This window comes from Corapipo altera, unplaced genomic scaffold, assembly GCF_003945725.1.
Source record: "Corapipo altera isolate COAL_440 unplaced genomic scaffold, ASM394572v1 2c, whole genome shotgun sequence".
NCBI classification, from domain to species: domain Eukaryota; kingdom Metazoa; phylum Chordata; class Aves; order Passeriformes; family Pipridae; genus Corapipo; species Corapipo altera.
Genome location: NW_020884923.1, coordinates 4,850,939 through 4,876,721, shown reverse-complemented (window position 1 = coordinate 4,876,721; position 25,783 = coordinate 4,850,939). Strand labels below are relative to the sequence as shown.

Sequence of the window (25,783 nt, the reverse complement as noted above, 5' to 3'; positions counted from 1 at the left end):
ACACAATCGAAGGTTGGCATTTTTTGAAAACTATCTCCTAATGACAGGTATCAGGTATGGTTGTCACTAAGAAGGTGGCAAATGGATCATATCAAGGACCCCGAAAGTTCTCATGAAGAATTTCCAGCTAGGCAGGTGCATTATAGCTAAGATATCATGTTGTGTGCTTGTTTCATATCCAGTAGAATCACCACGGCTAGAACCTCTGGAGTGATAGTCCCTAAAGCATATGCAACAGGCTGCTCATAATCCCTTAACCACATGTCCCATGCCACATGAAGCTTCTGCTGCAGGTGAATAAACACTGCACCTTCTTGCTTTCATTGCAAGTCAAGTCTCTGTGCTGTTGAGGATTGCCTCCTTTACCTTCTTGGAGAATGACAAACACAAGGCTGATTTATCTTCATAATATATCAGCTTGGAAGTTCAGCTATAGCTGGAAGGCAAGGGCTGTGATTTGAATCCTCACAGGCAAGGGCAAGAACCACAGCCAGATCTTCTCAGCTGCTTATGCTCTGGACATCAGGGTCTTGAATTAGAGTGTGAGGGAAGAGGCAGCATTACCCTCCCAGCAGCTGTTACCAGAAGCAGTGGGAGCTCTGTTCTGCACAAAGCACAGTGTGCTCTGAGCGTCCTTTCTAGGTCAGACCTCTGAGGAGGGAGAGTACCTAGTTTGAGATGTTTGTAGATGTGCAGTAATGACTAAGCTATTCCTCCCTAACAAAACTCAGGCAGCTGAGGCAACAGAAAGCATGAATTTATAATCCAAGAAGACTTCATAGGTGTTTTTAGAGTGGGGCCGGGCATTTTGAAAATCATGTTCCTGGAACAAACTGTTCTTTAAACCAAAAAATTAAATTGTTTATAAAACTGGTGTGCCTTCACCCCTTAACAGTGCTCTAGTGGGTGTGTTACAGGGCATGAACTGTTTGGTCAGCTTAATCCTAGCTGATTTAAATAGTTGAGGGACAGTAAGGAAAGGCTCAGGGTATGACTTACTTTTAAACTGAGACACTGGGTAATTATATTAATTATTGGCTCAGATCAACTCAAGTCGGGGTGGGGGGGATGGGGATAAAGAGAGAGGTCAAAGTTCATGGAGGAATGCCCTACCCCATATCCAAGCCCCTGAGAGCCTACTGGGGCAGCCCCAAAGCAGCTCTCAGACCTAGGACACCGGGAACACCTCCATTCTACGCTCTGGAGCCCCTAACCCAGCCCCAGATTGAATGGCACAGTGGAAGTCCCGCCATAGCACATAAAAGCAGCAACATGTCCTCTCCATTGGTTGGTTTGAACCCTCCATTTTCTGGACTCCTGTGGCTGGACCTATGCTGGTTCAAAGGTTGGTAGCTATAATTCTCTTTTTCTCTCTCTTTCTCTACTTCTTCTTCTCCTCCTCCTCCTCATCTCCCTTCTTAATATTTTGGGTAGCTTGAGACCAGGTGGGTTGGATTTTACTAAGTTATATGGGTTAGCATGTGCTAAGTCAGTGCTTTGTGGAATACTTTATTTTGGTTGAATATTACCCTTTAAACTTTTGCCAAGTACTCATATTTTCTAAAGCTTACCAGTAAAAGTACCTCCTGAGAAAAAATGCAGCTTTTCTCCTTTGTACTCTCTTTATGGTGTTAAAACTACTGAAGGCTCTTCTCTAGATCCCTTTCCCCCCATGGCGTGGGGCGGCCCAGTTCTAGTTCCATTTCCATCTGAGGAACCATTTCCGATGGCTTAATGTGGATAGGGAGGGGAGACTCCAGCACCAGGGGTTTCTTCAGGTCCTGAGCCTGGAGGGGAGAGGTGCTCTCCCTTCTCCCCACCCACGTGGCCCCATGGCAGGCACAGAGACAGCACACTGGTGTGGAGAGGAGGCAAGAGAGAGTTTATTGTTGGGGGGTTACATTTATAGGGTTAGAAGGACTCACAGAATAACCAATTAGAAGTCTCAAGGGGCTTACAGGAACACCCAATCACAGGAAGAGGTTAACAAGGTCCAATGAGAACAACTTAGGACATCTTCCCAGGACATTCCTGCATGGGATAACACTTGTCGTGGGGGGTCTTGGGAAGAAGAAAGCATGAGTTAGCAAAGAGACTACAAAAAGCCATTTTGAAACATGTTTAAACCACAGTTTTCTCATATACTGCAGATTTACTGCCACACTCTTCTAACAATCTGGAGGGTGAATATTGTCAGAGCCTTTTATATTTTTAAAGTAAAAACCCTTCAGTGAGTTCATAGCTTGGGGCCTGGAGTCTTACAAGCTGCTGCAATTACTTCTGACTGCATATAGTTTCTATGAGAATTCATATTTTTGCTATCTCTGTCTTTTGGCAGATATTATTCCACCACTCGCTCATACTGCCTAAATGAAGTGGAGAAGACGTGCCTTTCATAAAGACCTCAAGAAAATAAAAATGTTGCCATATAGTGGAGAAATTTGTCTGGAGGGAAACACCAGCATATAAGGCCCTCATTGCTGTTATCCACCATATTTGACAATATGATCAAAACAGTATTGTTTAAGGAAAAATTGTTTGAAGATTGTTTAAAAATTGTTTGCTATGACTCAGAAACCTTACCAACACCCTGGAAATCTTAAACAAATTGGAATTGTAATGAAGGCAGTCTCACACATTCATATGTTAACATTGACTGTTAGCTTGTAAGAAAGACAACTAAATGTAATTTATGAATATGTTTGTCCTTGCATGACCGCAAAACAGAATTAAGCAGAGTATACATTCACCATACACTGTGACCAAAAAATGGTCCAAACAAATATTTCAGACCAATAAACTGCTCTGTCTGTGTCTTAGTGTAATCAAAACATAGTTGACTAGGCAGGAGCAAACTATGTGGCAGCTATCAGCATTCTTGGGGAATAAATGCTCCAGAGCAAAATTCTCAGTTTAATTCACCAAAGTACAATACGTCATCACTCATGAATTGAATGTAGTTATGCCTTCAATAGTATGCTTGCAATGAATGCTTTTATGGGTTAAATAGTGTTTTGGATCTGTTCAACATCAGATCTCCATAAATAAATTCAAGTCTCTTTTAATTTAACATTTGTGAGGACAGAGGAGTTCCAACACACACATGTAACTTGCCACAGAAATGTAGGTGGTCCAGACAAGATGCTATAAGAAGTATTTTCTTTCTTAATGATTTTAAGCTCAAAGGAGCTGTCATCAAGCAACCTATTAGCCATCCTGAAGCAACAAATCTAATCAACCTGAAGCATTCAGCATGAGAAGTCTGTAGAGCGTATACTTCCCATGGGATTTGCAGAGTACAAAGATATTTCAAATCCAGAAAGATGCACAGCCATCCCAAGCTTGTTTTTAAGGAACTGTCAAATTCACAGTCAATATTAACACATCCATTACAGGAATGAAACAAGTTTTTTCTAGCACATGTAACATTCACAGGCAGTATGTAGTGCAACATGGTAGGCAACACATAGCAGGAACAGGATTCAAAGTCCTGTTTTTGAAAGAGACTGAAACCTCTACAGAGCATATTAGACTATTCAGGCACTGCCTGAAGCACTCAGCACCACTCAGGGCCACATCTCATCGGGTACACCAATGAGAAAGGATATTCCAAAATAGGAAAAAGAACATATTTCAGCCAACTGAAACAGCTGGACACTTAGAAAACTCCCAAAACCCCAAGCATCCAGGTTGCCTAAAACCATCCCTCCTCAGCAACAAAAAACCCTAAAAATACACCACCACCTGCATTAGGGGTAGTTTCCTCCCAGTTTGTTGCTATCAAACACAATCTATATGAACAAACCTCTTTCAGGAACAGTTGGGGGAAAGTTGCTAGCTCCTCATCTGTCTCATGGTACATGGCTGTCACATGTTAGGACAAGATTTGAACTCAGGTCTGGCACCAGCATCTTACACTTCCAACCATACAAGTGATCTCAACCAGCAAACAAGTCACAAACAAACAGGCCTCCAGCATCATACCTTTGGGAATCACAGTGAGTAGGAAATCCTACTTGCTAGTCAGAACATAACTTTCATGAACAGATCTATCCTATCACTGTCTGTCCACTGTATGAATGACAAATGCACTGCTCAACATTACTTAGAAGTGACACAGCAGTGAACCCAGCAAGTATCAATTTTTCTGTCATGACACAACATGTTTGGTTTTCACTCTAGAGGGAAAAGCTTACAGCAGCAATAGCCAGCCTGAACATTCTGTGGGATGTATATACACTGTCATACTCCATGACAATGTATTAGGCAGTAAGGAATGAAAAATCTCTAAAAACTGCTTCTGTTAAACCATACCTTGTTGCTAACTGCAAATGTGATCACATTCAGTCTGTGTTGACATGGCAGCATGCGTTTTCTAGCCTTATTGGACTTGTTTATCCCAAGTTCATTTGCACTGCCTCATCTGCTATAGCAAGTCCCAGCAGATGGCATTGTGTTACAAGGAAACATTACCCTGGTGCCAGTTGCCTTTCTCTCAGCTCTACAAGTTCAGAGGGGAGTTTTGAACTTCTCTTTCCTTGAGCATATTCTTACTTTCTTCTTGCTCCTGTCGTTTTGCCAAGCCTAGCATATAGTTACAACATTTCAACTGAGTGGAAATACAGAGGAACAAAGCCAGAAGGAGACAGGAAAACTTTATGTGACTTTTATCTTCATTCTTGTAGCTCTTTTTCAAAATACCTCACCTCCCTTTGCTCCCCAAGGCCAGAATAATCTTCATGTCAGCCCTGGCACTGTATACAACAGGCTGATAATAACTGTCATCTCTCCTGATATGCTGTGGTCTTGTCTTTTCTAGGAGACAGACACTAAGGCAAGAGTAAATTCAGTGCTGAAATATCTCTGAATGCAGGTGCCAGTGAGACATAAAAGGTTTAAGGACAGGCATGTCAATGCAGTTGTCTGTAGTTCGGTGAGAAATAATCCAGAATGGCAGATTGAAACAGGGGATTTCCAGACCTATTAAATAATGAGAGCTGGGGGTGCAGGTACAGCAGCCTCTCAGAACTGTTGTAACTGCTAGCATTAGTATTCAGTTCATCTTCATCTGCCCTTCCATCCATTTTCCCAATTCCCTGCTGATCCAGCTCTTTGTCTTCAGGACTTCTGCATGGCTGGCTTTGTTCCTAAGATTAGAAATCATATCATGCAGATGGAGCAAAGCCGTGCTGTGATTCAAGGTTACAGAGGTTACAACAACAGTCCTTATCTCAGTCCATGCTCTTGTATGCTACTGAGTCATGATGAACTGTTGTGCCCAAGCACAACAGTGTCCTATAATGCAGTAGTTCAGGGCCATAAAGGTCTGCCAGTGTGAGATATAATTCCCTCATCTTTATTACAGAGCTGGTGACCATGAAGCATCTAGCTCTCTAGTGACTGTAGCCAGGTAAAATCAATGAGAAACAGGCATCAGCAAAGAACTGGAATAAGTGGAATCACTTAAAAAGGAAGATATTTGAGTGTAATCAATCTGTTCAACTGTGGAAGATGCATAAAAACAATGAGATCAAGTTAATTCTGGTTCACTAAATAGAGCTTCTTCAGCATCTGCTTTGCTTAGTACCCTGCTAGTTTGCATGCCCAGCTGTATCAATGCATTTATACATTTGAGAGCCCTTATTCAATATGTCACTAACTGTTCCCGGTTTAATTGCTGGAAGGGCACCATTTCTGTGCATGAGATTCTGACTTTTGATAATTACTGACACAAGCAGGAGTTCCTCTATCACTCTGCTGCTTGCAAAAGAGCTGACATTTCAGTACCTTTTTCCTTGCGCTTTCTATTATCCAGTCACAGTCTGATCCATATGTAATCATGTCGTGTGTGTGTGTGTAAAGAAACATCACTACTGTGTCATAAGAAATCTGGAGAACCTTTGCTCCTGATGGAATACACTGCTGACGGTGTCGGAGCACAGACTCGGCAGCGACTGGCCAGACATTTTAAAAGTCGGTCGGTTTTAGTCTCGGCAGTGCGGGCAGCCTGCTCCGTCTCTTGTGTCACATGCTGGCAAGAGTCGCGAATTACAGCTTCCCAAGAACACAGACATTGTCAGCGGGTAGCTGGAATGTGGAGCTCAGGCGCTCAGGGTGGTGGGAAAATCCTGTGAGCAGAGGTACGGGAGGATGTGCTGGCACACCGCCGAGCTGTGCGGGGCACCTCGCACCCACAGAGCTCTCATCCGACACAGCTGACGCACTCCAGTGTCCGCACTGTGCTCTGCAGCGCGCTGGCAGGGTGTAGTTGCTCACATGAAATACTAGAGTACTGTATTTTTCTGGGGCCTGTGCAGACTTTGGCTGGCTCCTTGGAGGCCCACATGTCTGTGTGGTGTTCTCTGTTCTGGTGCTGCAGATGGTCATGGCTTAATCTCTTGGGCTGTACAGGCTATGGAGGGATGCTTGTCTTTTTCCATTCTTCAGCTTCCTCCTTTGAGGCTATGCATTGCTTCCGAACAGGATTTATCACAAGCTGAAGGGGGCCACCTCTTTTCAAAATCTGTGAAGTATAGCATTTTTATATGTCACAGATCAGCATCTGAAACAGATAAATAAACATAATGTATTATTAGCAAGTGCTTGATATGCTAGGACTTGGTCCAGAACCCACTGAAATTGGAATTTTTCCCTAGGCGTTTAGAGAAAATAGTTGAGGGAAAAAAAAATCAAGATTAAGTCTAACATCTGCTCAGTGTCTGTGACATGCTGTGTCATTGAACTGTTTCCTAACTGATTAGCAAGTTCCCAAATCAATGTGGAAAAGGCACATACGGGGTTGATATCAAAACCTTCTCTCCCCTCTCCAAGCTGTAAGCGGGTAAGGAACACAACTTGTTAGTTTGTAGCCTCCTTACCAGACAGGTAGTCACAGGAATTCACTAGAGAAAACTCTGACATTTCTTTCCTCTCCCTTCTTCTTAAAGTAATTTTTTTGGCAAGGACATAAGGCCATGAATGATTACAAGGGGATAGGTACCAAGTGCTGCGGGTAAGGAGAGAGGGTTCATTGCACCAAGTTTCCAAAGGTTATAACACAATAGTTCTCAAAAATCCTCATACAGCTCCCTACTGTGACTCCATTTCTGATATGTGAAAGATTGAACTGAGCTTTGAGTAGCACCAAAAGACAAAATTCAGTGTTTTGGGATGTAAGAAGAGGCAATGCTAGAGAAAGGTACTAGGTTTTTACTTAAAGGAATATACGGCAGCCGAGAGGTAACAGAAATTCTGGTACAGTGAAGGGACTGTTTCTTTAAGAGGTACAGATGATTTTTCCCCACATAATATTCCTCCCACACACATAATATTCCTCGCACACACACTTGTAAATAATCTGCACACCCACAGCCTTCTCGGTAGCCAGTTAGATGTCACTAGCTAGGGTTAACATCTCTGCATCCTTCTCTCCTGCGCTGGGCTTCAATACAGCTCTCATCCTCCCTAAAATGCTTTGAAAGCTGTAGGTGGGCAGATCACAGCCAGAGTGTTTCTCCTCCTTTACTTTCATGATCTCTCAGCTCGCACAAAAAAAAATTTGGTGGCAAAGAAGAGATGAGAAGGAAGAGCAAAATTGTCAGCAATTCACTTTGCTCTTTACCTCACCTTTCAGCCCATGCCTTCCTTTCTATCTTGCCTTTCTCACCTCTATTTGCTGATAAGCACATAAGTGGCTAATGGTGAATATCCTGTTGTACTCAGAGACAGTGCTGAAGGTCAGGGTGACTCCTGGGGTTGACCACAGTAAAGCATTTATATGTGCTAGAGCCACATATGTGCTTTATGCTCCTTGCTCCTCCTGTGTGTATCACAGCAGGATATCATTTCAGCAAAACTCAGTCATCAGGAACAGGGAACAAACCCTCTTTATTCTCTCACTAACGTTTTTGCTTCATAAGCTCTCTGGGGCAAGGACTATGTTTTTTATTATCTGACTGGGAGGAAGTGGCCTTGATTTCTCAGGCAGCTTTAGAAACTAAAAAAAGAACAAATACTGAACATCAGCAACCTTACAGGTATGGGCAGCCAGAGGTAGCAGGTCTTCACCTCGCACAACAGGTATGAAACATGTCCTCTAACTAAATGTAAAAATCCTCAGCAGGAGGCAGCTGACAATGAACAATCCCAGGAAATTCATGTTTCATGTTGAATTTAACCTAATGCCTGCTGGGAAAATTCAGTGAAGGTGATAGCACTTTAAAACTTGGAGTGCCAGGTGGTTATGATGTGGTGGTGCATTCCCTCTCCTCTTCCTCCTCCTCCGGATGCACTGTGATCTCAAAAATGCTCATGAGGCCTCAGCCTCGATGAACAGCACCTGGGCTAAGCCCCTCCTGAGCTTATCAGAAACACTGTCTACTCCCAGGAACTTAAGCTGTCTAATGAGCTTCTGATTTTTAACAAACAGCCTTGGGAACTTCTCTTGCCTGAAAAACAACCCAAGTGGAACAACATTTTTGTTATCAAACTTCCAAAGAAAGTTACTGACCCAAATTGTGGCCAGGATGAAAAATTACTATGACTAAAGCCAACTCTCTTGTGATTCTATAAACAGTGGTCCTTAGTGAGATCCTCTGAGCTCTCCTGGACCACAGGAGGTTGAAACCAACAATCTTTCTCTGAGTAGGACTATCCTCAGACCTAGTGGACTCTCAAGTTTGCAATATTGGAAGGACCGCCATCAAACGCCAAGCACAGAGCCTGGGCTGATACAAAGGCATCCTACACGAGTCCTTCACTGAATTTGAGGAGAATTTTTCACAGGTATGTACTTTGTACATACTCTTTAGGTCTGTGTGCGTGTGAATGTGAATATGTTGTAGCGAATGTACTATGAAGGTTGCTCTCTTAGATTCTTAAGTACATTAGATTTGTAACTAAGGTTTTTAAGTGAGTTACTGTTGCGTTATAGTAAATTCTATATGACTGTGTTGCTAAATTGTTTAAATTAGGCTACTCATTAAGTGCTGTTAAGTGCTCTTGAACCTTTAGGCCTAAACTGTTGGTCAAGTCAGGGGCTAAGTTTGGCAAGGGAGTCCACTCTGAACCTTGTGACTCAGTGGGAGGGTCTCCCTTGTTCCTTTCTATCCTTACTTTTTCCTATCCATATGCTTCCCCCCACCCCTCACCCTGCCTTTCCTATCCTTACACTTCCCCACCCTCCCCTCAGCCTCCATGTAAATAATTTTTGGGTTGATTTTGGTTTTAGATTGATTGATTTCAGATTTTAGTTTGCTTTTCCTCTGTGTGCTTTAACCATCTAGTAAGTAGTAGAGTGAACCTTGCCAGTGAACTTTGTTGCGCTTTCACTTTTATATTAACCCTGCTTTTGCTGATGTCTTTGCTGTGATTCTTTAAGCAACCTAAAACACTCATTCGCTACATAAAGTTATCAACATGATGCATCTCACCAGCCACTTTATATCTCTGTTTTATATTACTCTAGTTTTATTTCACTCATTAGAGTAAAATAAAATTACTTTACTCTGAGCCATTTTCCAAGAGGAGCTACTAACAGGATGGCAACAATAAAGTCACTTGTGTATTTCCAGCCCTTCTGAAATTGCAGGCTGTTTCAAAGCTCATCCTGCTGCCAGGCCACCACTCATTGCATAAGTTCTTGTGCTGTAGCAGAGTGGGACAAGATGATCACAAGAGGACCCTATTAACATAAATAATTCTGTGCTTCTGTGAATACCTGATTAAGTATTTCAGATTAATTTGGCTGCTTATTCAAATGCTTTCTGGCACTGTTCCCAGTGTGGTGGAGCAGCAGAGCAACAGACCCTGGTCACAGAGTAGTTATGGTTGGAAGGGACCTCTGGAGATCATGTAGCCCAGCCCCCCTGCTAAAGCAGGGTCATCTAGGGTAGGTTACACAGGAACACATCCAGGTGGGTTTTGAATGTTTCCAGAGAGGAAGATTCCACAACCTCCCTGGGCAGCCTGTACCAGTGCTCTGCCACGCTCATACTCCCTCACATCCTTTGGTGTGTTGTGGAGTTGCCCCATGGCCATGCCTGGGGGAGGCCCCTGTGCCTGGCCATCTGCATTGTAGCCCTTCCATGGGAGTGACTCCTGGCCCAGGGCCTGTCAGCTGAGGAGAAATGGCTGGGACTCAGTTGAGCAGCACCTGTGTGTTGAGCCTTTCCTCAGCAGAAAGAGTCTGGGATAGGCTGGGGCAGCCTAGGTGTGCCTGGGATGGAGGGCTCAGCGCTCACCTGTGCCACAGTGGGATGGGTTTGTTTTTCCTCTGACTCCTGAGCACTGCCTGTCAATGGGGGGGAAACAGCACTGAGGAAAGGTCAGGAGGGAAGTTTGAGCCTGGTAATTTCTCCCCTCTGGACCCAGCGAGGGCCTGGCTGGAGAATGAGGACATTTGAAGGATGCCCTGGCCATGAGGGAATTGCAGCGAAGCTGTGCAGCGCAGTGGGCTCAGGGAGGGCCTCCAGGGCCCTTTCCCACAGGAAAGGTGGGGTGTGAGCCCGGTGAGTCACAGGGAGAGCTGCCACCCCTGAGCAGTGGGGACCTGTCAGCTGCAGCCCTGCAGAGGTGAAAGGGGCCAAAAGGTGTGGGAACGCAAGAGTTGGTGCCATGGCTGAGATGGTGTGAAGGGCCCTGTCCTTCAGAGGCTGTGGGCACAGGGGCACAGCTGGCTGGGCTGGCAGGGCAGGTGCAGCCATGCGGGCACAGCCCTGGAGCCTGTGGGGAGCAGCCGATTTGGCCAAGAGCACCCAGTGTCACTCGCAGCAGCTGTTGAAACTGCCGGTGCCCAGTGTCTGTTGGAAGATTCTAGCGGCTAGAAGGTTCTGGAAGGCTCTCAGCAGTTTTGGTAGTTGCCACAGCAGTTGCTGCAGCACTTGAAGGCTTCTCCTCTAGTCTGGCACCTGCGCTCTGGTTGTAATGGTAACTCTCACCTCCTTTTCCCATTCCCCCAGCCCACACCAGCTGTACTGGGAATGCCAGGGTTTGACCCCAAACCAGGGACCTGAGGAGGTTTTTGCGGCTGTAAGTGACCCAGCAGGCACCGCTGCGGGGTAGAAGCTGCTGGGGAAGGAGTTTATGTTACACAGCAGGGCTGGTGCCAGCAGGAAATCCATTGAGAAATCATTGCTGGCTCAGGAGGGCCCTGTGCCTCCCACTGTTGGAGACTGGGGGTATCCAGGAAATTACCACTACGTGCATGGCCTGTTCTCAAATTATTGCTGGGCCTCCTCTTTTGGCCACTGTCAGAGGCAGGGACTGGGCTAGAAGGACCTTTAGCACATGTTGTACGTAATTTTAGGAAGCTCTTCGAACTGCTCTCTCCCTGAACATCACAGCATTTTTTGACAGCCTAAGTGCAGGCCACCTGTTGCAAAAGGAAAGGAATATGTGTGTTAAACCGTATAACAGATCTAGTGGCCTGTGCCATACCTGTATTTTTTAACATACACCACGAAGTCCTAGACGATTTATGGACCCATTTGAGTTTCCATGCAGAACCAGTGTTGAAACAAGGGTACTTAACTGAGCAGATGCTGTGTTTTAAGACACTTCTGACGTAACAACTGAAAGGCACTATGTCTATACCTTGGATCAAATCCAGGCAAAAATAATATATGCCACGCTAGCAGCAGTCATGCCTGTATTTCAGGAAATCTAAGTTTTCTCAGGGCTAGCTTTGGAATCACCCTGAATTGTTGCTATATTATAAGAAAAAACAAACTAAGATGCCAAGCCAAAGTTTTACAAGTGAAAACCTAATTAGAATAAATATATTCCTACAAATTGATGATTGCAATTTTCATATGCACATTTTTATCAAAAGTAAGGAAATTTTAAATATGAATTTTATTATTTTTGTGAGTTCTCTTAAGACTCTTTGCTGTTGTTGTCTCTGGTGAAGATAGGGCAATGGTGAGTCATAGTCTTAAAAAGCAGATTGTAAGACTACTTGGGATGAAAAAGATTTGTATACATACAAATTTGCACTCAGTGAGTTTTAAGGTGGAAGAAGAAAGGAGGATTTCTTATAGATTTCTTTCATTGTGTGTAAATAAGGACATTTTAAGGTATGTGAATATGGTCATTCCTTTTTCAGTTCTATTGGGAACCTTGAGATCTGTGACACAAGTGGTTATCTTTTAACCTCAAGGGTCGACAAAATTACTCAACTGAAGTTACTGCTATATATTAAGATGTGCACTGTAAGGTACAGTACACTACATTTATAATCAGTGTGACTCGCTGCTATTTACCATCAATAAAATGCTGGAATTGAGACTCTTTGGTTCTTCCAGTGGTGATAGATAAGCTCAGTCTGCTGGTTGCTGTGCATAACTAAGAGTTAGGACTGAAGATATTCATAATTTTTGTAATACTTGCATTAAGACAGTCCTCTGTCTTGTGTGGGATTGTTAGAGTTGTCTTAAATTCACTACAGTCAAGCACCTAAGCTTTTGCTTTTTTGATTCTGAGGGACAGCGTAGAAAACTGATGCACAGACTTTCTGGCCAAACTAGAAATAGAATGTTTTCCAAAGACAGAGGAGGAGATGAACGTGCCTGAGATGACCGAAAAATTGTTGCATGCAGGCATGCCAGGATCAGAGTCCTAGGACTAGCAGGTTTAATTCACATGCAATATGTACTGCAAAAAGTACACACGTGTCCTGAAGTGCTCCCGAATTGCCCTAGGAAGATGGTGGATAGGAGCCTGCTGACACTAACAGAGGCTGTCTTCATGGTTCTCAGGAATGAAGAAAGGTATCAGGAGCAGGTTATAGGCCAAAATAACTTTAGGGACACAAGGATGATTAGAGGGCTGGAGCAGCTCTCGTACGGAGACAGGCTGAGAGAGCTGGGGTTCTTCAGCCTGGAGAAGAGAAGGCTCCAGTGTGACTTCACAGCACCTTCAAGTACCTAAAGGGGACGTAGAAGAGAGCTGGAGAGAGACTTTTTACAAGGGCATGTAGCGACAGGACAAGGGGGAATGACTTTAAACTAACAGAAGGCAGGTTTAGATTAGATATTGGGAAGAAACTCTTTACTGTGATAGTAGTTAGACATTGGAACAGATTGCCCAAAGAAGTTGTGAATGCCCTATCCCTGGAAGTGTTCAGGACCGGGTTGGATGGGGGCTTATGAGCAACCTGGTCTAGTGGAAGCTGTCCCTGCCCACAGCAGGGCGATTGGAACTGCATGATCTTTAAGGTCCCTCCCAACCCAAACCATTCTATGATTCCATGATAATTGATACAGTGACTCATACCAAGCTCACAAGCCACAAGTTCAGCACCATCAGTACAGTGACATTTTGTCAGAGCTATAGGTTACATTCCATGCTCTCTTAGTCGCAGTCCTTGAAGGGGTCTTGGCACCTCTATGATGAACATAGCAAAAAATATATCCTCTGCACTGTTGAGTGGTAGTGGCACAAAGTGTGCTTCTCTGTGTCTGCTGGCAGGAGAAACTAATCTGCTTTAACTGATACTCACAAGGCTTTTAGTCACCTGCAAAGAAGAATGAAACAGTTTGCCCCTCTGTGAGCCACCTTGAAAGACTGTGAACTCAGGAAACTTGCCTACACCAGAACTGTAATAGTTCAGGTTTTTTTGCTGGTCTCTTTGTCAAAACAGATTTTGTTTGCGTTTTTGTGCTTTCTGTGGGAATTGTTTGACAATGACAGCTGGCTAGAAGTCTTTAAATGGCACATAGGATTTTAGGGAGCAAAACTGGAGACTATGGCAATGAGCCCCATCACTACATCAATCAATTCAGAGCCTTCACAGTAGAGTTACAGCTTCTGAGAATCAAAGAGTCTTTCTTTTCTGCAGCTATATTTGTCTCTTTTTTAGCTGGTTTCACAGTTAACCAGGATTTCTCAGTCTCAAAACTTGAATCTTTTTTTTTATTTATTTATTTTTTAAATTTCAGTTTACTTGCTATGTCTCTGGGTTTCTGTTTTTTAAGATATGTGTCAACAATTCATGTTACTGAAATTCTTTTTAAATTTTTGTTTAGGGGTTTTGTGGCAACTCCCCCATTGCTTAAAGGATTATAGTAAATGCCTTATTACTCTGCTATCACTCCAGAGAAACTATTCCTTCACTTGGACAGCAGAAGATTTAATGGACTAATACTAATGAAAAGAGTGCGAAGGCTAATGCAGAGGCCAGTAAGAGACTTTCTGGGGCAGAAGACCAGTCCTAGCTTTATCATATGGCAATGCTGGATGTAGTAAAAATCCCTAAGACCAGAAGTAAAACCAAAACAAAACAGAAACCCCCTACTCATCAGATAAAGCAAAGGAAATCATTTGATTTACAGTCTGCTTCTACAGAAGGCCTCAATACTACTGTGTGTACAATCAGTGATTCAAATAACTTGTTGACAATCGATATAATTATTTCTAAATATTCATGATTAGCGTCCTGGAATTACGTGAATACACCTAGATGTATGCATCATAAATGCAGGAGGTACAGCCTAGATGAGGAGGAAATGTGATTTTATTTTTCAGTTTATTGATTTTTACTAGGTAAAAGGACTTGGAAAGGTTAATTTTCATGATCCTCAGCAGACATTCACTGAACTTGTCTTTATTACATTTCTTTTGTTAAGTAGTTGAACTTCCTCAGTTATGGAGGCGAAACTCACTGTGGTTTTTAATATTTAGGAAGACTAAAAAACACCTTCGAGTTGTGTGATTGACATGCAAGTAATGTGAGTGTTTATGTTTTCTTTCTACAAAATCAAGTCTGCAGTGCTAAGTAGGTTATTCCTAGAAGAACATAACCATTGGAGAAGCAGCAGTTAATTCAAAGTTAATTTGTTTTTAATCCATCTCAGCGTTTTTGCCTTTCTCTCATGATACAAATTTAAATTTCATGTTTTCTTCTACTGTAAATTCAACTATGTACTTATGGTTGTTTAGCATTTTACAATTACACTGGTGCTTAGAAGGTTTTAATAGGTATCAGATAAGCATCTGAACTTGATTCTTCTTTTTTTTTTTTACATCTTTATTAGAAGCCATGATGAAGCTACTGGATCTGATTCTGCTACAGCTGAGAGTAGTGTTAAGTTAAGATTGATTGCTGAAGTCAAATCATTCTCCAAGCGAAGTACAAAACTGACTGTAAAGTTCTTTGGTAAGACCATTTTTATTAAAAACGTGCATTGATTTTAGTGGCATTGTATCTTCTTACATGAGGGAATACTGCTTCTGAACAAAATAGATGCCGTCCACCAACAGCTTGCACTATTGGGTAAATTCCTATGGAAGCAAGCAGAAACTCTCTAGGAGACCAGAGAAATAATTACTGGCTCAAAGCAACTGAAGTGTGTATGGGGGGGGTAGGAATGCAAGTTCTGCTGGGGTGGGGCTGTACACTGCTCCACACCCTACCACTGGAGCCTCTGGTCCAGCTCCAACATGGCTACCAAGCTATTGGCACAATGAAAGCCCTACCTGGGGAGAGGGCCCTGGGAGACTAGAGCAGATAAAAGGCCGTGACACAGAGGTGACGCTGACAGGCCCCACTGCCCTGGACCTTACAGCTCCTGAGACCTTGCTGGATCCAGGGTGGTGACTACTGATCTTTCTCTCTCCTTTTTCACTCTTTTTCTCTCTTTCTTCTCCTGACGTCCTGTTCTCGAAATCTGGGTATCTTAAAGTCAGACTAAGTCAGTGCTTTCTGAAGTGCCTTACTTTGATTGGATGTTTGCTTTAAAATTCGCCAAGTACCTTATTCTCTAAAGTTTTCCAATAAAAGTTTACTATTCAACCTCCTGAGAAGTTTGTTCTTTTCTCCTGTGCACCGCCAAAGGAATCAAAGTGCCTAAGCCCCTTTAAAAACTTGCCAAGTGAGCTCAGGGTGTAACAAACTCATTGCCAATTTATGTCAAGATTGGAAGTATCTCACAACAAATTACTATTACAGAAGAATCCTACTGGCTAGATGAGCTTTAGGTAATACTTAAATCACAGATATATTTCTGTTTATTAATTTATTTTGAGTTAACTGAAAAAAAATCACTGTGCATTTACAAATATGTAATCACATTTTAATTTATATCCACTTTTATTTTAAGGATGTCAGGCTGCGTAAGTGAAGCCCTTCAGGAAATAGGTAAAAATAAATGAGACCTACTGGAACTCTTTTTTCATTCCCTTTCCTCTGGAAGCTGTCATTGTACACAACTGCCCAGTCACAGAAGCTCATCTGTCTAAACAGAATACATTAAGTCAAACTATAGCGCTTTTTATGGAGATGGATACCAGTCCTACATATGTTCTTGTGCTAGAGAATCAGCAATTGAAGAGAGAAGATTTCGACATACTAGAAAATACTGGCATGACCTCTGCTGGCAGAGGAAAGTTATCAACAGATTTTAATGCTCAGAGTATTGAAACCTCAGCTGAAAAGCACTCTCTGCAAAGAGGCTTCTCACTAACTCAGGCTGACCAAGAAGGCAAAACATCCATTTCTGGAATCTCTGATCCTCTTAAAGTTACTGAAGAACCTCAGGCGTGGAATTTAAAACCTGATTTAGAGATACCATATCAAGCCAAAATCGCATCAATACCACTATCTTCTTTCCCATCTAAACTACAGCAACTACTGTCAGCTGCAGCAAAAAATGTCTCTGAAGTAGGGCAAGCTACAGGAACAGAATCTGTAATTTATATATGGCCATTAATAAAGTTAGAAGAGGCTTCCAGCTCCTTTTGGAACGATTTTTCAAAGTCTTTAATACCAAGCAGCCAAAACTTTCCAAGACACTGTTCTAGTCCTGATATAACTGAAGATGTGAAATGTTCCCAGATAGCCCCAGAGAAACAAGAGCCAGCCAGAAAGACAGCAAGATCCTATCCTCTTATTGTAAAATCATCTAACACTGGTGTTTCAGAAATTTTGAAGTCACTCATCACTATGAAGAATAAGGATTATAAGGATATGTTACCACTTTCATCTATCAGTCCTATTGGAGAGCAAGTGGAAATTCCTTTCTTTAATGGAAATGCTCTAATGATCTATAATAGGCAAGTCTATCTTCTATATGTAATGAGGCATGAGGATCTGACAGCAGAAAGGGAAATGGTTTGCCGTCATCCTATGTTGCTTGTGAAGACCATGGTTTGGCTCATTACATGTGGTTCTATCCATAACCTACCTTTCAAAGTTCCACATCCACTGCTGCCAAGAGAGAATGCTGTGAAACAGAACATAAAATGTCTTACAACCTGTGCTACCCCCACACACCAAGACAAAACATCAAATGAAACACATTCCTCTTCACACGAGATGACTACCATCTCTCAGCCCAAGAACTGCTCCCCTTCTACTGCGAAAATGCAGCAGGTAGTAACCCATGATGATCAAGTGATTGTGTATGTACAGTAAGTTACTTTCCTCTTAGATATAGCTGAATGCAAAGTGCATTTTTCAGAATATCGCTGTGAAAGATGAGTGACCTGGTTTTGTTCACATTTTTGTGGGGAAGCCAAACACAAATCCAGTGGACAAAATCACTGTAGAGTAATCTGAATTAAGGCTTGCAGGTCTATAAGACTTTACTGTTTAAAAAGAAAATAAAATAATGCTGAAGAAAAAAATAAATCTTGAGATATATCAAGATTTTTCTAGTATTTGAACAGGACAAAAGCACTGCACTTAATGGGAGCAGCCTGTTGCTATTTAGAGAACACTAGAGCAGAATTTAGTATAATGGCAAGATATTTCCCAAGGGAGAAGGTGGGGTTTCTGAAAACAGGTGATGAGTGCCATCATGATCACTTTTTAAAGTAGCAGTAGAAGAATAGAGAAGGGCTGGCTTACAAGGTCCTTCCTGAATTAAATTCCTCTGGCAAAGCCACATCCCCAAGGTAAGAAAGACTGCAGAAGAAAAGCTGTGAAGATAAACTGGGGTGGGAGAAAAATTACTATCCAGCACTCACTTCCTAACAGTCAAGTTCTATTCTTTCCTGTTTCAGTTCCTCAACAAGACCGTATCTCCATCCAAAGAAAGCTTGGAAAAAAGAAATGAGGAAGAAGCACCTCAGGATAAAGACGAACTAAGAAAGAAATTTGGTATTGTTAAAGATGTAAGGGTCAATCTCACCAGGCTAAGTCCCTCTGAACTTAAGAAGTATAGTGGTAAAGCTCCTGCACATAAAAGGAAGGTAACCACTAGGGAAAAGAACTGATGAAAAGTGCCAAATATACTTACCTAGCCATGTACAAATACGAAGTATGCTTCACCTTGAAATAGTCATTACACAACATTAGCACACTTCTCAAAAATTTTGAGCATTTGACCCCACGATATAAAACATTTTCTATTTGAGAATCTCACCACAGTTACTTTTAAAATGTCAGGATCTGTCTGTCTTCTTTTTTCTCCCCCAGTTCTTGCAAAAACTGCAGACAGAATGCCAGCTGTTCCTGAAATCTTTTCTGGGTCTGTATTCTGTTTGGCACTCATACAACTGAAACTAGAAAAAGTGCCTTCTGACCTCTTACTGACAGTAATGGTTTGTAGTCGGTCTGTGCCAATGTGTATCTCATCGGCAGAAACAGGAAGCTCTTCATACCTGTGCTAGGCTCTTTCTGGTTTGGGCATATTGCTGTTCATTTTAAGGTGCCAGAAGCACAAACCACATATTTATAGTCATTGACCTACTTTTGAAAGAGTCTTGCCCTATGGCCTTGTTTAGAAGTATCTTTTGGCAGTTTTGTTTGGTATCATCAGAGACTCTGGGAATAGGTGTTTGCTTTCTCTAATCCCTCAGATTTTCAAACTCTCAGTTCAGACTGGCCTTTCGTATCCATTTTCTATTTTTTTACAACAAAGGTCTTAAGACTTTCAGCAGGCAGATCGGACATGAATTTCCAAAAAAACCTTTGTTCAAGTTCTTATTCTACAGATAAATTAATGACCAATAATGAATTGGTATTTCTCCTAGATCTGTCTGTTATCTCTTGTTCAGCATTAAACTTCCATTTCTGTCAAATGGATTTTAAACCGTCATGACCCAACCTTTCCAAGATCTCTGAGAATGTTCTGCTTTTGTTGTCCCTGAATGGGAGCATCATTGGTGTACTCTCAGCATTCATGAAAATATACTATATCTTTTCGTGAAATATATCAGGGCCAGGTAAAGCAAAAATTTCCAAAGAATATATTGAAAAAGCACAGGTAAAACACCTAGAGTTTTTTACCATTGTGCCAATACCCTAATGAAACATCCATTGCAAGAAAAATTAGCGTTGGCCATCATTTCTCCTAAATATGCTGAGGCAGACTCTGAGAGTAGTCAAATTTTTATGGTATTTCTCCATCTATACATACTATAATTTTTCAGCATATGTTCCAGAAATCAAATAGGATCAAACACCTAGTGAAACATTTTATGTTTGGATTTATTTTACAGCTGTTTTACACAGATGCTTCCACTTGCTGAACTGCAGTGGAGCACTTTCAGTTACAACAATGTTATTAGTAGTTCTCATTAACCTTAACAGTTATCGTGACTGCTTTTCAATATTTTCTGCTGCCATGTCTTTTTCTTTGCAGATTATATTCACTTTGTTACATTCTGTCCTTTTATGCAGACTCTGATCTTTGCAGTTATACTCGTTAAAGTAATAAAAAGATGCTGCATCTTTAAATTGTTCTTAATTTCTGTCTTTCTCTGGTTTGTATATGTAAAGGTTATGACAGTGAGATTAATCTATATTTGTTGAGTCTTGATGGAGGACCCTTCAAATGTAAGTGCCCCTTGCTAAAGGGAACACCTCTGCAAAATGTTTTGGTTTATATGCATTATTTACAAGAAGAGTAATTATCGAAGTAACTGGAATACTGGATCTTCTAGAAAGACAAACATCGTATTCCAATGTTGAATGCAATGGAAGAAAAATTGGTAAGGATATAACTAAATACATAATACATATACTGTTCAATATACAAAAAATAGTACTCAAAGTGAAGGGGTTGCTGGAGCAAAAGAAACATAGTAAGTAGGTTACGTCCAGAGGGCAAGAGAATGAGAGATACTAAAAGATTGTGGAACATGGTGATAGGGGAGTAAGAATTATAATGTATTGTGAATAGCAGATAGAAATGATGATTCAGAAGCTACAGTGTAACACAAAACCAATATCTAAATTGTTTTCCTGATTTTGGTATCCAGTATGATTATTAATTTTAGTGGAGGTAGTGTGCTGCTTCCCAGTCCTTCGGCTCAGTCCCATTAGCAAAGTACACAGGAGCTGATGGCAAATATAGTCATGTAGCTTTGTTTGGAACTCTAACAAGCATCCTGAGGGCAAGAGTCCTTCATTTTCAATCACATGATGATAAAGTTGAAAATACTGACATTAAAAATTACTGGGGAAAAAAAGTGATTTAAGATTGTGAAGTATTTTTTTTAAATTTTGAAATATTGTGCTGATTATCACGTCAGCAAAATTCTGAGAGAAACTGTAGCCAGGGAAATGCTAGGAATTCGACAGCTTGGGAAAATGAGAGTTCAAAGCTCAATGGATATTGGAGGGGTGGGGAAGGGCAGGAGAGCTGTATGGAAAAAAAAATCCTATAAAAGAGGAAGGTGAATGACTGACATATACTATACTCAGTATTTTGCCTTTTACATTTTCAACAAAAATGTGTACTTTGCTAAGAATTATTCTCCTTGCTTCAAGGAGTGGCAGAGCAGTGGCAGAGACTGTCACCAGGGTTTTATTTGCTTCCAGTAAACAAAGACTGATATTCATTCTTCTGTTACTCTCTTTTGCCTCTCAGAAGCCTCTACTTAAAGAACCTTTTCCACTATGCTGTCTCTGTTCTTAAGCTTCCAAATAAGATGATGTATACATCAGTGGAAAGCTTTATAAATAAGACAGAATTACAAGAGTAAAATGAAAGCTTTCTAGGATTTTTATGTTGACAACTTATGTTTCCAGGAAAGTACAAAGTACATGAATCATTTACACTGCATAAAATCAACAATAACTCTCTGGGTTTCCTAAATCAAAGTGTTGTTAAATCAAAAAAATTGTAATGCGCCTCAGTAATGACTCATGTATGTGCTTTCAGTTATTTGCCTATGTTTATAAATCCAGTCCCTAAGGCAAAAAACATGTGAAACACTCCCAAGACCTCCCCTCTGGGGAGTCACGAATGGTTCAAAATGAAATACTTAGTAAGTTCTTCCACATAAAGGGTTACTTCTGATTAGCCAGCCAGCTACTGGAGCTGATGACTACTGCCTCTTGGTGCTAACGTGCTCATATTTTGTTGGTTTACGCTGCAAGAGCTCAGTACTGTGCAGTGTGCCTGCCTCTCCTCCAGCACAGCGCAGGAACTTTGAGACTACACGTGCCTGGGTGTTCTTCCCATTGTGACTTCTGTGACTTCCTTGGCTGCAGGACATGAATTTGAACAACCACACTGCCATCGGGATGTCATGGATGGCATTGAATGGAAATATTTCAGATGTGAACGGACACCATTACTGCCTTCAGCCATGAGCTGTTGTCAGGACTTTGCTGTTATTACTCAGACAGTGGCTCTCACCTTGAGGTGCCATGTGAAGCCTGACTGGTTACTAACCGGTTTGGGGTCATCAGATCTTCTATGCAAAGTAGTATTTAAGGTGTCCACAGCCACTCTCCAAACCATTTTCATTTCAAACAGCACATGAGAAATAATTTTTTAGCACATGGTTGATTTATCATTATTGATTATATTATCATCATTGGTATTAGCAACCTCCACCAGGATACCTGATGCCTGTGGCTCCTGCAGCTGTAGCCTCAGACTTAAGGAGAAGGCTGATATCTTCTTTCAAACAGAAACACAACCATTCTTAGTGTTTTCATGTCCATTTGCACTGTGGAGGTTCAATTATGCTGTGCATTCAGATCTAAAAGTGGACTGAAGGAGAATATGCTTAAATAGCAATGCCTTTTCTGTTGGATGACTGGAAAGGCTTTACTAAAGGAAAACATATTTCTAAAATTCCTCTGTGTCATCTTTCCCCTGCTTTAGAAGATGGGTTGAGGGATGCCTCTCTGCACCTTTAATGTTTGTCTGCTTCATTCAGCCTATTGTCCTTTAAACAAGAATGTATATTCTGGATCTTTTCTCTGGCATTCTGTGCCATTTTTTGGCCTTCATGTATACTGCTATGTGGCCATGATGGCGACTTTCTTCAGAAACCCCAAGAAATCCTGACTGTGTTTAGGAGGATGCCAAAGGTGAGTGCAGCTCAATAGTCCTTGCCTTGGAAGCTGACAATGTTCACATTGGGGGTGGGAAGTTTGACAAGCACTATGAAAAGGCTGATTTGGCCATAAAAGATTGAAAGGTGCCTTCCTCTCTCTTTAAGTGAGATGAGAGCTTTTGTATCATCGCCCTCTCACCTCTTTTCAGCTTTGGCTGAAAATCTAGTCAACGTGACTGACAAGCACAGTGGACACTGATATCTGGTGCTACCAGCCCCACTTTTTCCTCCCAGCTTGTCCTGAACTTAGCAAGCACTGCACCTTCTGAGTTCCCCCTTTTGGCCTGGAGGCAAGCTGCTGCCGTCTCCTCCAGTTACTCCTGCCCTGCTGTGGAAGGTCTCTGTCCTCTCCCATAGGAGCTACCACCTTCACTTTGCAGGAGCTTCTTGCTGTAAGAATGGGTGGTGCAGCATCAAGTAGAGCCAAGGTCTGCTATCTGTCCTGCCGAGCATCTTGAAGGAGCCAAGAGGCATTTTATGACCAAAGCCATTAACGCTGGCCACAGTAGACAGTGGTCTTAAGAAGTGTACCTGGATAAAACACTGTCTGGGGTCTTCTGCATGGTGCAGGGAGGGTACTTGGGGAAAACTCTCCTCTGGATTTTCCCATGTGATGATCCTGGAACTTAAGGCACAAAAATCCAGTTGAGTGAGAATTAGTAACATCTAGGAAATTTAAAGTGACATAACATATTGATCCCAATTTACCTATTTTGTACTCAAATTTACATACGCTAAATGTTAATGGGGAAGTATACTAAAGACACCACTTCATTACTCATTTAATTGGCCCAACAGAACAGAATTTCAAGCTACAGTTACAAAAAATTAATTACTTTTTTAAACCAAACTAAGCACAATACAACAGCTGACAGCCAGTCTGAAGTTCAGGAGTGGAAGAGAAACTCCTTTAATACCCTTGTTACTATGCTGGGAGGAAATGAGTGAGTTATTTCCTTGAAACTTGCACTATCTAATAATATGCTGCATTCTCTGTACTGATGACATTTGAAACATGCACAGTGCATAATAAACAAGAAGACCTGAAAGTTCAGTGAGAGATAAAACAGACCTGAAGAGCTACCTAATAATGTGGTAGAATCTGCTGACATATAAGAAGAGGCTTAAGACAGGAAACCAGGTGAAAATGTATTGCCTGTGTTACATGTGGTGTGAGAGTGAAAGACCTAACCTTTGCTTCTGGTCTACACATTGTATAAATCTATGAAATTGCCACATACATTTTGTTGACTTAAAAGCCTGTCTAGTCTCTGAAAGAGTAAATTCCCTTCCAACTACAGTATTCAGATGATTTGTTTCTGGAACTGCATATAATACCATCTATTAAAATCTAGTCTGATTTTCCCAGTGATTTAAGAGAGAAACAGTGTTAGGACACAGATCAGTAATTTAAATGTAGGTAATTCCCTTCTGCACTTCCCATTAACATCAATCATTATAATCAACTGTCTTTATATATCTCTTTCTTTGTACTGAAAATACAGAAGTCTAGAAGCACAAGCATTGTAAGTTCAGATGAGAGGATCAAGTCAGCCAGGTTAGAACGGAGGACAGCCAGAAAAGGGGGTTTCCTGCTAACAGGAAACTTGGTATTTTTCAGAATTGGGTTTCAGTTTGAATTAGATGAAATCTCTTTATTCTTCGCAGTCCTCCAGTCAGCAGGAAGCTACTCAGACGCTGGAACAGCTCAGCTAAGCTGCCTCTGTCCTAATACCAACAGTAAAACCAGGTATCAGTGTTACTGAAGGCTGGGGCTTCCCAGACTCCCTGACTCCCTGGCCAGTCTCCCAGGGGATGGCTGTGGGCAGACATCTGTGGAGAGGAAGATGGGGTTATCTCAGGACTCTGGACACTCAGCAAAAGTCCACTGAGTGCAAGAAGTTTCGGTTTCTAAAATGTGGAATCTAACAAATAAAATTTGTTCCATGCAAAAACTTTAAACCTAATCTTTTAATCTGAAAGCTCTGTCTAAGGCACCAGTTTTCATAACACAAAGGAGAAAGGTGATGGATACAGAATCATTTGTGCAGTTGCCATAGCACTAACAACAGTGGGAATTGAAGTTTTGATTTATGGAAACTCCCATAACATACCTCTGTATCAGCAGTCTTTTCTGGTCTCTTTTCAAGTGTGATACCTGGCTGCACTCCAAAACCATAGTCCCTCATAATGCCTAGAGACATCTTACTGCTTCTTTTGCTCCCTTACAAACACAGGTGACTTCTCCACTGTTCAGGCTGGAAAGTATGGCAAGATGCTCCACTTGTACAGGGTGTGTTTGGCACCCAGCACAAGACAGGCCTTTAGCACTCAGTTTACACTAATAAGAAGAAAATACAAATAATACCTCCCCCCTGCCCCCCGCTTAAAACCATTATCAACATATATAGTTCTGTAACAGGTGGTTATCATTATTATTATATATAAAGATATATAGATATAAAGGATTTTTTTGGTTTAATTAGCAGTCCAGCTTGTCTGTGATAAGAATATTACTCATTGGTATAAGAATGAGGTCCTGCAGATTTCTGACTTTTATGAAGCCAGGGAAAATTGAAGGTATTTGTTATTTTGATAGAGGTACTCAGAAATATTGCAAGATGATACTTCCAGTGCTTTCAGATTTTGCAGTGCACTCTGGAAAGGGAAAACTACCCTGCTGACCAATTATCCTAAATAAACCATACCTGAACCTTGGGCTACAGCACATTTGTCCTGGATTGTTTCAGCTTGCATCTGACATGCTGTATTGCACAAAAATTGTTTTGTGCTATGTCCTTAAAGACCTTCGTACAATTCTCTGCTAGGCAGACCTTTTACAGCCCTACTTTCTACTGTCATGTGGTGGAAAAAAAACATTACTCACTGCATGCTTGGAGCCCAAATCAGTCTGGAACACACTCACATTTTGTTCATATTTTTCTGGAGGTGCAATGACCACAGGGGATAAAATCCCAGGCTCTAAATGGTTTTCTGCCTATTAGGCAAACAAACAAATGTCCCCTGTAGGGTTTGCACAGAGCCAGAGGTTGCCTGAAGTTTTTCGAGTTGCCATTCTGGTCTGCCACAGTGTGGTTGAGGTGAAAAAACAGCTTATATGAAAAACTAAACCTTCTCCCTCTGCAGACATGCTTCTTGTGTGCCTGAGTCAGCACTGATAATGTTATGGAAACCCCAACTCTCCCTCTTTTAAAAAAATAACCCTGAAAGGCCACTCAAACAATATACAAAAATCTTATAAGTCGGGCACTCAAATTTATTAAAAAAGGACTATAACTTGTACCTAAATCAGCAATCTTATATGGAAGCTGTAAAACAGCAGGGCAAGCTGTGAAAAGGCAGGCCACTTCTTGTGCCTAACTTGATCATACAAGGTAGAAAATATTTGATTTAAACTTATTTCCAAGAATAAAATCAGTGTTTTGTTTTCACACTGCAGGAACATTTATAAAGATGAATGGTAGTC

General features: G+C 41.6%; 1 protein-coding gene across 11 annotated transcripts; it reads left to right on the top strand.

The window, feature by feature from the left end:
- The first annotated feature begins 1,255 nt into the window (after positions 1–1,255).
- On the top strand, positions 1,256–25,783 carry LOC113953735. Of its 11 annotated transcripts, none has more exons than XM_027657230.1 (5): positions 1,256–1,345; positions 8,576–8,784; positions 15,033–15,154; positions 16,098–17,368; positions 18,001–19,678. In XM_027657230.1, exons 4-5 carry the CDS (start codon positions 16,271–16,273, stop codon positions 18,211–18,213), a joined length of 1,311 nt encoding a protein of 436 aa, XP_027513031.1. In that variant the 5' UTR covers positions 1,256–1,345; positions 8,576–8,784; positions 15,033–15,154; positions 16,098–16,270; the 3' UTR covers positions 18,214–19,678. The 11 variants fall into 11 exon arrangements, with proteins under 11 accessions (XP_027513031.1, XP_027513035.1, XP_027513033.1 ...); XM_027657232.1 differs by having other exon boundaries at positions 1,329–1,349; XM_027657237.1 differs by lacking the exons at positions 1,256–1,345; positions 8,576–8,784 and adding exons at positions 10,649–10,926; positions 23,965–24,027 and having other exon boundaries at positions 18,001–18,111.

Excerpts from the sequence above, each read along its gene's own strand:
- LOC113953735 (XM_027657230.1), top strand. The coding sequence starts at position 16,271 with ATGGAGATGGATACCAGTCCTACATATGTTCTTGTGCTAGAGAATCAG. Across the intron at positions 17,369-18,000 it reads CTACTGCGAAAATGCAGCAG|TTCCTCAACAAGACCGTATC; the intron begins GTAGTAACCCAT and ends TTCCTGTTTCAG.